The sequence below is a fragment of the Salvelinus fontinalis genome, chromosome 14, assembly GCF_029448725.1.
Source record: "Salvelinus fontinalis isolate EN_2023a chromosome 14, ASM2944872v1, whole genome shotgun sequence".
Taxonomy (NCBI): domain Eukaryota; kingdom Metazoa; phylum Chordata; class Actinopteri; order Salmoniformes; family Salmonidae; genus Salvelinus; species Salvelinus fontinalis.
In genome coordinates, this window is record NC_074678.1 from 35922791 (window position 1) to 35934781 (window position 11991).

The 11991-nt window shown below is 42.0% G+C and overlaps 1 protein-coding gene across 2 annotated transcripts; it reads right to left on the reverse strand.

The window, feature by feature from the left end:
* Positions 1 to 87: 87 nt before the first annotated feature.
* Positions 88 to 11985, reverse strand: itgb3bp (integrin subunit beta 3 binding protein). 2 transcript variants are annotated; one of them, XM_055861574.1, is made up of 9 exons: positions 11870 to 11985; positions 11575 to 11611; positions 11290 to 11377; positions 10717 to 10786; positions 9710 to 9788; positions 9392 to 9479; positions 8118 to 8174; positions 1757 to 1814; positions 88 to 1528 (listed from the first exon to the last, which is right to left on the reverse strand). In XM_055861574.1, the coding sequence occupies exons 1-8, from the start codon at positions 11872 to 11874 to the stop codon at positions 1759 to 1761; spliced, it is 480 nt and encodes a 159-aa protein (XP_055717549.1). In that variant the 5' UTR covers positions 11875 to 11985; the 3' UTR covers positions 88 to 1528; positions 1757 to 1758. The 2 variants fall into 2 exon arrangements, with proteins under 2 accessions (XP_055717549.1, XP_055717548.1); XM_055861573.1 differs by having other exon boundaries at positions 11290 to 11380.
* Positions 11986 to 11991: the final 6 nt, after the last annotated feature.

Consider the following 11991-nt stretch of genomic DNA (forward strand, 5'->3'; position numbering starts at 1 on the left):
TCAAAGTGTCCATCTTCTCCAAGCTAGCTCAATCACTGGTGGTAAGTGTTGTGGTATGTTGTAGCCAGACAATAATGAGCCAAACCATGTCTTCCAACCATTTAATTAAGCTGAAAAAAATATTCATTACAACACCTAGACACAATTTTATTTTACCAGGTAAGTTGACTCAACACATTCATGTACAGCAACGACCTGGGGAATAGTTACAGGGGAGAGGAAGGGGGATTCATGAGCAAATTGGAAAACAAGGAGTCCACAAAGGGTTATGCATTTCAACACAAAAAAAAGCAGTGGCAGGTCCGACAGGCCTGCTGGAGGATGATGGAAGATGACATATCTGAACATAATGTCATAAAGCTGAAATACCACAGAAAAAAAACAGTACAAGCAATCTTTCCCCTCTGCCTGTGAGTTAATGACAGCCATTAAAAAAAATCCATTACTACTATAAATGTTATCGGGTCACTGAGGGCCACTGCTACGCTGTGTATCTGCAGCCGCTGGCCTGGCCCTGCATCCTATAACACGAAGGGTGGGACAACCAGAGGCCTGTGGCTTTAAAATTACTACCGTGGATAGACTGGGAGGAAGGTAGTCTCTAGACAGATGGGTTGCTTGCGGCAATGTACTGATGCTCCAGTTTAACACGTCTGTAGAAGTTTGTGTCAGTTGGGACGAGTCACAGGTAACGTCATTGCCGCATCCGCTTCATGACACAGTCAAATGAAGAGCGGAGGGCTGGCGATACCCTCTAGGAGGAAAGGGTTAGTGGGGTAGAGGTCTTAGGTGATGGGGGTAGGAGGCAAGGTGGGTTTAAGTAGTGGGAGAGGTGGCGGGTGTAAGACCGCCAAGGGTCTCCTCTCACCTCCAGAGGGCCAGTATGAAAACATTAGATTTGTTTATGGATGTGCTCGCTTTGTCCTTCACACGGCCTCCAAGGCTGATAAAGTGAGAGTTACATGATCCACCTTGGGCAGAAATAGGAAATGTGTCTGTGCACACCAGCTGTTGCTTAGGTCGCTTAGGCTGTAAGAGGCCCTCTGCCTTCCCTGGCACAGCCAAATAAAGAGCCAATGAATGAAGTGTGTGTGTGTGTGTGCACTAGCCTTTCAGAGCCTATATTCCAGTTTCCTTCACCTTTCGAGGTAGCTAGAGGACATGGTGGGGGTGGATTTCATACAGCATCAGGTCTAATGGGACGAGGGCGTTCGCTCACTGAAAGAACATTTTCTCAGCACTGTATAGCGGCAGTTATTGTAGAGTCAACATTTGTCAGCGGTGAGGGCTCGGCGTAAACCTGTCTGATGTCTAAGGCGTTTTACTTTGACACATTCCCCCCAATGACTGACAGGCAGCCTCCGAGACATCCCTCTGCCTCACAAATGACAGCTTAGATTCTATATTCATCATCCAGCCGTCTCCGAAGAGGAAACATGTACACCACCGCGTGAGAGAAGGCAGAGCTGCTATTCCATTTGCCGTCGGTCTGTTGAGAGTTGAGTTGAGCGGCTCCCTAAGCAGAAACCTGCAAGGGGGACGTCAGAGAGGAAAACATGATGGCAACCCTGCGGTCTGTTACACAGTAATGCAATATCACCAGACTCAATAGGAAGACATACTGACTCATGTAGCTCTACTTGGAGGAAACAAACAAGTAACGTGTGATGACAATTGAACAATGTGTTACAGTATAATGGATCTTTAAACCTGATTCATAAAGACAAAGCTATAGGCTCCATCTGAGTTGTTGTACCTTTATAAGGCCATTATGGATTTCAGGAAATCAGAGGAGCTGCCAGCCTGGACAACGCCTGTAGAGAAAATGAATAATTCAGAGAATACAGTACTAACTTCTCTCAGAGCACTGCCATTCACAACCAGACAAATCTGTAGGCTTAAGTGGTTTGATTTACTAGTGAAATACAGATGTTACTAAATATTTGCCTAATTGATTAAAAGTTAACAATATTACCAGAGGTGGAATTTTTCTAAATAATTTTTCACTGGAGGACAAAATCCAAACGACTGAAATCATATCTGAAGGAATGCGTAGTCTGAGGCTGCAGCAGTGCAGCCCGGCTCCAGTTGTCACCAAAATAGTCTCTAATATAATATACATCACTGCTCTTTAATTACAGCTGTGTGTTTAATCAAAAAGCATAAAACTCCTCCCAAGCAGGTGGCATGTGTCTGATGAGAGGATTGATGTGTTAGATCGTGGTGAGGCCTGGGCCTTAGCCCTGGGAAACCACCCCATCGCTTTGATTACATTTAAGGAATCCTGTCTTTAATACACAACATTACTGCTCAGCTGACATACAAATCTTCCCCAACATGGACCCATCTATGGCCTGATCAATTTTTATACTGCTGAGCAGTCCCCCTTCTCCTCATTTTTTCCCACCTCAAAATTCACATTATATAGGATTTTCTTATGGAAAAATGGCAATAAAAATCTGTTACTGCCCAGAAGATGTGCGAGTGTCGGTGGGTTGCCCATGACTAAATGCTTCTGAGAAAATAAAATGTATTTCTGTAGTAAGCAGATCTGTTTACATGTTATTTATTTTTATGCTTCTAAGAAAATATATTGTGAAGTGCAACATAGATTTAGATCATAACAAATGTCTCTGTACAGGTCGGAGGGAGAATTTACGAATCCTTTGCACAACTCCTTTAATTGAATTTTCCAAATCTCTCACCACACCACAAATAATCAATACCTTCTGCTGAGGGAAACTTGCCTCAGAATTATTATGGCCTTCGCTTTACAATTCTGTAGTCATCAGCACATACAGGCAGGAGTCCTCCCTACTGGGGTATTTGTAATGCCTGGACAACTCTGTGGATTTATGTCTGCCTGAACCCTGATTGCTCACAAAAAGTGACTTCTCCAGAATGCTTACCGAAACTTTTGCTAAACTTAAATAATGTCCGTAAGTGCTGCTCAACACCACAACAGGCACGTTGAAGAAAGAAGAGAAAGGGAGCGGGTTCAGAGGTTTGGACGTCAAAGTTCAAATATTAATGTCGATTGACCCCACTGTCTAGGCAGTGTGTGGCCTGGCGCTGTACTGAGCTATTTACTATTTGGTAAATGACCAAGTCCATATTATGGCAAGAACAGCTCAAATAAGCAAAGAGAACAACAGTACATCATTACTTTAAGACATGAACATTTCAATAACTTTTTGCAGTCGCAAAAACCATCAAGAGCTTTGATGAAACTTGCTCTCATGAGGACCGCCACAGGAAAGGAAGACCCAGAGTTACCTTTGCTGCAGGAGGACACGTTCATTCGAGTTACCAGCCTCAGAAATTGCAGCCCAAATAAATGCAAGTAACAGACAACTTCAACTGTTCAGAGGAGACTGCGTGAATCAGGCCTTCATGGTTGAATTGCTGCAAAGAAACTACTACTAAAGGACCCCAATAAGAAGAGACTTGCTTGGGCCAAGAAACACGAACAATGGACATTAGACCTGTGTAAATCTGTCTTTTGGTCTGATGAGTCCAAATTGGGAGATTTTTGGTTCCAACCACTGTCTTTGTAATATACAGAGTAGAACGGATGATCTCAGCATGTGTGGTTCCCACCGTGAAGCATGGAGGAGTCGTGATGGTGCTTTGCTGGTGAGACTGTTGGTGATTTATTTAGAATTCAAGGCACACTTAACCAGCATGGCTACCACAGCATTGTGCAACGATATGCCATTCCATCTGGTTTGCGCTTAGTGGGACTATCATTTGTTTTTCAACAGGACAATGACCCAACACACATCCAGGCTGTATAAAGGCTAGTTGACCAAGAAGCAGAGTGATGGAGCGCTGCATCAGATGACCTGGCCTCCACTATCACCCGACATCAACCCAGTTGAGATGGTTTGGAGGGAGTTGGACCGCAGAGTGAAGGAAAAGCAGCCAACAAGTGCTCAGCATGTGGGAACTCCTTCAAGACTGTTGGAAAAGCATTTCAGGTGAAGCTGGTTGAGAGAATGCCAAGAATGTGCAAAGCGGGTCATCAAGGCAAAAGGGTGGCTATTTGAAGAATGTCAAATATATATATATTTTTTAATTGACTTGTTTAACACTTTTTGGTTACTACATGATTACATATGTGTAATTTCATAGTTTTGATGTCTTCACTACTATTCTACAATGTAGAAAATAAATAACACTGGGAGGGCCCTCGGGGACAGGCAGAATTTCTTCAGCCTCCTGAGGTTGAAGAGTCGCTGTTGTTCCTTCTTCACCATGGTGTCCATGTGGTTTGACCATTTCAGCTCTTCGAAGATGTGTACACGGAGGAACTTTATGATGTTTTTGACCGTCTCCGCAGCGGCCCCGATGATGAGGATTGGGTCGTGTCAAGCCTGGTTCCTCATGAATTCCTCAACCAGCTCCTTTGTTTTGCTGATGTTGAGGTTTTGCTGATGTTGAGGCCGTCATAGTGTCTACCTCCTCTCTTTAGGTCGTCTCGTCGATGTTGGTAATCAGGATGACTATGGTCATGTCGTCAGCGAACTTGATAATGGAGTTGGAACTGTGAGGCCAGGGAGCACAGTCGGCATTAGGACGCACCCTTGTGGGGCCCCCCGTGTTGAGTCATGCTCTAGTCACAAAGCAGAGGACGCCTAGGGCTTTCCCTTTTACCAGGCGCTCTCTGGAACACTGGAGTGTAGACACTGAAAACAGGAAGCTTAGCTCACACAACTCAGCAGGCGTTTTCTACTTTTCCAGCCACACAATATGACCCTTAGTTCTGTGAATTAGTTAACAGAGTGTCTTTGAACTGCATTGTTTTGACCCAAATTGAGCATTTTTTCCCTTAACTACAACTGTTTGTTTGTTTTACGACAGCCTATCAGCGTTTCCTGGAGTGCAGGCAGAATAATCCAATCACCAAATCAGATTTGTATGACATTGCATTCATTGTGGACTGACTACACGAAAAGCTGACAGTTAATTATAAGAGAGAACTTATCAAATCTATAAATCAATCATTCTGGTGACCTCCTTGGGAAGGCCTGATATTAGGTTAGATTTACATTCTCATCTACTACCGTTGTAAAATACTATATTTTACCCATCACCCCATGAAACACATACCCAAACTTATACTAGCCTCGAGGATGTAGGCTTACATAAACAATCTGTCACGGCAGTTACCATATTCGACAAGACTGTTACACTTTAGATCAATTATAAAGCAATTGAGTACACTCTTAAATCTAGCCTAATGGTCAGAACTGCTAAATAAATAAAACAAACTATAAATGTAATGCAGGCTGAGAAGAACGCAGTCACCCTGACAAAGCAGTTACACTTTTCTATGCATTTAATACATGAATACAGGGCCTGAATGCCACAGCCAGCGAGTCTAAAACGTTTTACACTGGGAAGCAGAACCATGCCTCCATGACACGATCACCATCATCGGTCTGGATTTCACGCTTCCTCCACAGCACAGATATGAGCCAGCGCTCCGCTCGCCATCTCTGCCTTTAATAAAAAGTTTGTTTACTTTAAAAATGTGTCTCAAGGCAACAGAGGAGCTATTATCTTCCCCTAGCTATCTAGTTTGACGATGCAAACTTAGTTGTTGTAAGGGGGTTTATGCACAACCGATAAATTTCATGCTCCACCATGTGATAGAAAATGTGACGTTCCTCTGGTGTGGGGCCACAAGGCAACACATATGTTACGCTTCTTCACTGTAACTAATTAAAACAATTTCCAACGACCTTATCAGAAAACAAGCCCGACTTCCCTGACAATCCCCCTATTCATTTTCCACAAATCACCATTATGTGATTGGATCACAAGTATAGCTTTGCTGTAGGCATAATGTGTGCCTGAAATAATCTAATTAATTCTCTGCCTGGGAAATTGTGTTTGTGTTGGGAAAACAAAATGTTGTTTTTCTCCAAAGATGATAGTTTTTCTATTGGAAAATGGAGACAGACAAACACATTGAATGAATACTGGATAAATGGTGATAAATAGGCCTAGTAGTAGATCAGATCAAAGCATAGTAGCCCCAAGCCTGTCCATGTGACTGCATTCAAACCTATCACACCCATGTCAACCAGCTCATATAAACAAAACATGTTGTTTTCTTACTAGCCCTTAATTTAAAAAGGGTAAATCTGCGATTGCTACATCCATATACCCATTGATTGAATATAACGTATGAATGACTCATGAGCTTAGTTCATACCCCATCAGAACTCAAAATACAAGCTTGTTTTACTCCTTTGTTTGTAAACAAAACATACCCAAAAACATGGGTAATACTATAATTTTGATTTCATGGATGGTAAGTCCTTGCATCAATTGCTGTGTAAATTTCAGAGTTGTTACATTTCTCTAGCCCCATCCCTCAGCTATTTACCAAAACACTGGCTGGGTGATTGCTTTGTAGTTGTTTGAACTGTAGATTGTCCCTTTAAGGAATACGAGAGAAAAGTCACCATCATAATAACATCTAATCTAATTACAACCCAATTCAATGCAGGAAATTTCTCATCAATGTATGGACAAGAAAACGCAACTATTAGTTTTATGGTGTTATAGGATTGGTCAAAAGGAGAGGAGCCGACGCACTGATACGCTTTTCATTTTAGATGCTGCTAATGTTTTGGCCCTATTGACCTTTCTCAGAGCACATGATCTCATCATAAAAAAGTTATTTAAAAGCTAAACTCAGCATAAAAAGAAACATCCTTTTTCAGGACCGTCTTTCAAAGATAACGTGTAAAAGTCCAGATAACTTCACAGATATTCATTGTAAAGGGTTTAAACACAGTTTCCCATGCTTGTTCAATGAACCATAAACAATTGATGAACATGCACCCGTGGAACAGTCTAAGACACTAACAGCTTACAGACGGTAGGCAATTAAGGTCACAGTTATGAAAACTTAGGACACTAAAAAGAGGCCTTTCTACTGACTCTGAAAAACACCAAAAGAAAGATGCCCTGGGTCCCTGCTCATCTGCGTGAACGTGCCTTAGGCATGCTGCAAGGAGGCATGAGGACTGCAGATGTGGCCAGGGCAATAAATTGCAATGTCCGTACTGTGAGACACCTAAGACAGCGCTACAGGGAGACAGGACGATCAGCTGTCCGTCCTCGCAGTGGCAGACCATGTGTAACACCTGCACAGGATCAGTACATCACACCCGCAGGACAGGTACAGGATGGCAACAACAACTGCCCGAGTTACACCAGGAACACACAATCCCTCCATCAGTGCTCAGACTGTCTGCAATAGACTGAGAGAGGCTGGACTGAGGACTTGTAGGCCTGTTGTAACACAGGTCCTCACCAGACATCACCAACGTCGCCTATGGACACAAACTCACTGTCGCTGGACCAGACAGGACTGGCAAAGTGCTCTTCACTGACGAGTTGCGGTTTTGTCTCACCAGGGGTGATGGTCGGATTCGCGTTCATCGTCAAAGGAATGAGCGTTACACCGAGGCCTGTACCCTGGAGCGGGATCGATTTGGAGGTGGAGAGTCCATCATGGTCTGGGGCGGTGTGTCACAGCATCATCGGACTGAGCTTGTTGTCATTGCAGGCAATCTCAACGCTGTGCGTTACAGGGAAGACATCCTCCTCCCTCATGTGGTACCCTTCCTGCAGGCTCATACTGAAATTACTCTCCAGCATGACAATGCCACCAGCCATACTGCTCGTTCTGTGCGTGATTTCCTGCAAGACAGGAATTTCAGTGTTCTTCCATGGCCATCGAAGAGCCCGGATCTCAATCCCATTGAGCACGTCTGGGACCAGTTGGATCGGAGGGCTAGGGCCATTCCCCCAGAAATGTCCGGGAACTTGCAGGTGCCTTGGTGAAAGAGTGGGGTAACATCTCACAGCAAGAACTGGCAAATCTGGTGCAGTCCATGAGGAGGAGATGCACTGCAGAACTTAATGCATAAGTTTGCTGATAATATACGGTTGACAGTGAGGACGTTTCTTTTTTTCTGAGTTTACAAGTGTCTCCCACACTTAGTAGAAAATAATCTGAGATATGATTGTGTCAATAAAGTATTGTTTATCCTAAACACTTTAAAATGTTAATCCATAATTAGAGTAGCAATTACCTTGCAAACGGCTCTGGCCAGCACCATTCACGCCAAGGCAGGACTCCGCTTTAGATGCTGAAAATATGTTCCAAATCTCATAACATTTTTGGACAACAAGCACACTGACAAATAGAAAGTAACAAACAAAATATCTGACAACCATTTATTTTCTCTAAGTAACCCCTGGCCCCAACTAACTATTCATTAGTAACTAACTAAATCTAGTTTACAAACCAAACTAACATTTGTCACATAAATTCTAGGGACTATTGCTTTTTCAGTGTATTACTTTACTTAGTTCCACTATAGCAGGGGTTGGCAACAGGTGGCCAGTGGGCCAAAACCGGCCTGCGAGTGATTTTGGTTCGTCCCCCCCAAAAGTTTTTGTAAAAATAATCATAATAAATTCGTAGAGATTTCAATTTTGGGGTAAAAAAAAAAAGACAGCAAAATCACCAGGAATTCAGCTCAAAATGTGTTTAATTTAGTACATCTGGGTGGGCATAGGCCCAACAAACTTGGGAGCTAGACACACCCACTGGGGAGCAAAGCGCTGCCAATCAGAATGAGTTTTTCCCCACAAAAGCGCTTTATTACAGAAATAAATACGCCTCAGTTTCATCAGCTGTTCGGGTGGCTGGTCTCAGACGATCCCGCAGTGAAGAAGCCAAATGTAGCGGTTCTTGGCTGGCATGGTCACACATGGTCTGCATTTGTGAGGCCAGTTGGACGTACCGATAAATTCTCTAAAACAACGTTGGAGGCGGCTTATGGTAGAGAAATTAAAATTACATTCTGTGGAAACGGCTCTGGTATGCCAATTGCACGCTCCCTCAAAACTTGATACAACTGTGGCATTGTGTTGTGACAAAACTGCACATTTTAGAGTTGCCTTTTATTGTCCCCAGCACAAGGTGGACCTGTGTAATGATGATGCTATTTAATCAGCTTCTTGATATGCCACACCTGTCAGGTGGATGGATTATCTTGGCAAAGGAGAAATGCTCACTAACAGGGATGTAAACAAATTTGTGCACAAAATTTGAGAAGAATTAGCGCATTTGGAACATTTCTGGGATCTTTTATTTCAGCTCATGAAACCAACACTTTACACATTGCGTTTATATTCTTGTTCAGTATAATTATGTTCCGGCCCCCTGACCATCTGCTTCGACAAAAATCGTCTCGCTGCTTAATCTAGTTGCCTACACCTGCACAATAGCTTTTTGAATGGCCCTTGCCATCATACCATATACTGTATGGTTATACTAAGTGGTAAAAACCCCACTCACCAAGTTCTCTGTGCCTCCTCAGTTCAGTCTTCAGGTCAGCAGAACCTCTAGAAAAGAAACTCTTCAGCTCACTGCTGCCCTCTGCAGCCTGATGCCAAAAACAATACATCACTTTTCTCAGATCAATATGAAAAGGGTGAGCAGCTCCTTAACATCAAATATAAACTGCCCCTACAGTGCATGCAATGACCTGAGAATGCCAGAGCAAAAATCAAGGTTAAGGCTATCATATACTGTAACTCAAACTGGAGCTATGATGGAAGCACTAGATGTCCCTTTTCATCGATAGGGAAATTTGACAAAACATTTTTTACTCACCAGTATTTTCTTCAGCTCTTGCCTTGCCTTGATAAATGCGCCAACTGATGCTTCCAGTTTAGAGCTGATGGCATGTAGTCTGGTCCAAATTAATTAAGTGTCCAAATGAAGTGTTAAATACATTCAAATCATAGGTTAGAGATATGATTATACTACTGCTATAGTTAAAACTCTCATAATATCCCATAATGACAGCATGTCTAGTCTATCAAATACGTCATAACCATACTTGAATGGTAACATTTAAATAGATCCCTCTTAAATGACTGCACTATAAAATTCAAAACTAATGCTTGTCTTGATGGATAGAACAGACTCAAAATGGGTATGCTTTGGGGAAGGAAATTGCCCTCGTCTTAAAGTACTCTTATCCAACTATTTTTAGTGCTATGTAAATCACTGATAATTCGGCCAATGATGAATCCACTTCGTTGCATGTCTCCTGTCATTAAATTATGATTTGTCATAATGACCATCAGCCAAGTGTGGCAATTGAAATATATCCCCCTTATTAATAAAATGGAGACATCTTCAACAAACAGGACATTATTATTATATACTGAACAAAAATATAAACGCAACATGTAAAGTTTTGGTACCATGTTTCAGTAGCTGAAATAAAAGATCCCAGAAATTCTCCATACTACAAAAATATATAAATGCTCCTAACTTACACGACAGCATGTTCCAGTTCCCGAAATGTGTCACGCTGCATGAGACAAACGGTGGTCACACCAGATACTGACTGGTTTTCTGATCCACGCCCCTCCCTTTAAAAGGCATCTGTGACCTACAGATGCATATCTGTATTCCCAGTATTGTGAAGACATAGATTATGGCTTAATGACTTTATTTCAATTGACTGATTTCCTTATATGAACTGTAATTCAGTAAAATCTTTGAAATTGTTGCAGGTTTCGTTTATATTTTTGTTCAGTGTATATATAGCTAGCTTAGCAGTATTGCTGTTGTGTACATGGAGACATTGTGATATTTACAGTACTCACATTTCCACTTCCGTCTGTGGCACCTGTGGTTTATGGGAATTAGCAGTTTTCCCACTGGCTTTGGCTTTACCTGTTGAAGTACAAAATGTCGCAATGGTATGCAAATTCATTAACATTTTATGTTGAACAAGCTATAAATTTAAATACTGTACATTATTACCATTTATAAAGTAGGTGAATCGAGCCCTGAATGCTGATTGGCTGACAGCCATGGTATATTAGACCGTATACCACGGGTATAACTAAACATTTATTTTTACTGCTCTAATTATGTTGGTAACCAGTTTATTATAGCAGTAAGTGCCCTCATTGCATCATGCCTAAGAACAGCCCTTAGCCATGGTATATTGGCCATATACCACACCCACCATGCCTTATTGCTCCTGCATACTGCCTCTTCTTTTACGTGTTACTCTTTTATTGTTGGTATTGCATAATGTACTGCATTGTTGAGGGAGCTAATAAGCATTTCACTGCACCTTTTATACTGGCTGTAAACTGTGTATGTGACAAAAAAAAATTGTTTTGTTTGTTGATTTTATGAGGTTATTTCTTTGTCATGCCTTACTGTACCAGCTTGGGGAGTTGCACTTGGACTCATCTGGCAGGTACCAGTCAATGGGGAGTAGTTCCTGTCTGGTACAGGTCTCTTGGCTGGTGTCTGCTTTGTGCATAGACACACAAATAATACATTTACACATTACATTTTCTCCTGGTTATGCTTATTAGCACTAACGTTATGATGCAGAACAAAACTCACTCACCCCAAAATTGCCAGTTCACATCAGCTAGCTACAGTAAGTTAATTAAGCTCAAATTCCCTCATGACAATCACTGATGTATTCTACTTTAACTCACGTTGTCATTGTCCTCCAAACGGAGTGTTCTTTTGACTCTGTGAAAGACAGTGAAGATCATTTAGAAATATGAAAGAAAGTGTGTATTAGAAACTATAGTACTGTTAGCTTAATTAGTACCCCCCCAGGCTGGCTTGTTTAGCTAACGTTAGCTACTGTAGCGAGCTCGCTAGTTTATCGAGAACTGCTTCCAAATCAAACTTTCATTTGCACAGTTACTACATTGTATGATTAATTAATAATGGTGATAAATGTGTAGTTATCTAACACAAAGGAATAGATAGTAAGAAACTTACGGCATATTTTGTTGATAGTTGACAAACAACTTCTGAGAGGCCCAGTCCAATGGTAACAAATTTGGCGCGTACAGCGTTTGCAAGAGAATTTGAGTCCTCCGGAAACATGAGCAACACGAAAT

Excerpts from the sequence above, each read along its gene's own strand:
- itgb3bp (XM_055861573.1), bottom strand. Across the intron at positions 10,787-11,289 it reads AAGTGCAACTCCCCAAGCTG|GTAAAGCCAAAGCCAGTGGG; the intron begins GTACAGTAAGGC and ends GTACTTCAACAG. Across the intron at positions 9,789-10,716 it reads CCACAGACGGAAGTGGAAAT|ACTACATGCCATCAGCTCTA; the intron begins GTGAGTACTGTA and ends AATTTGGACCAG.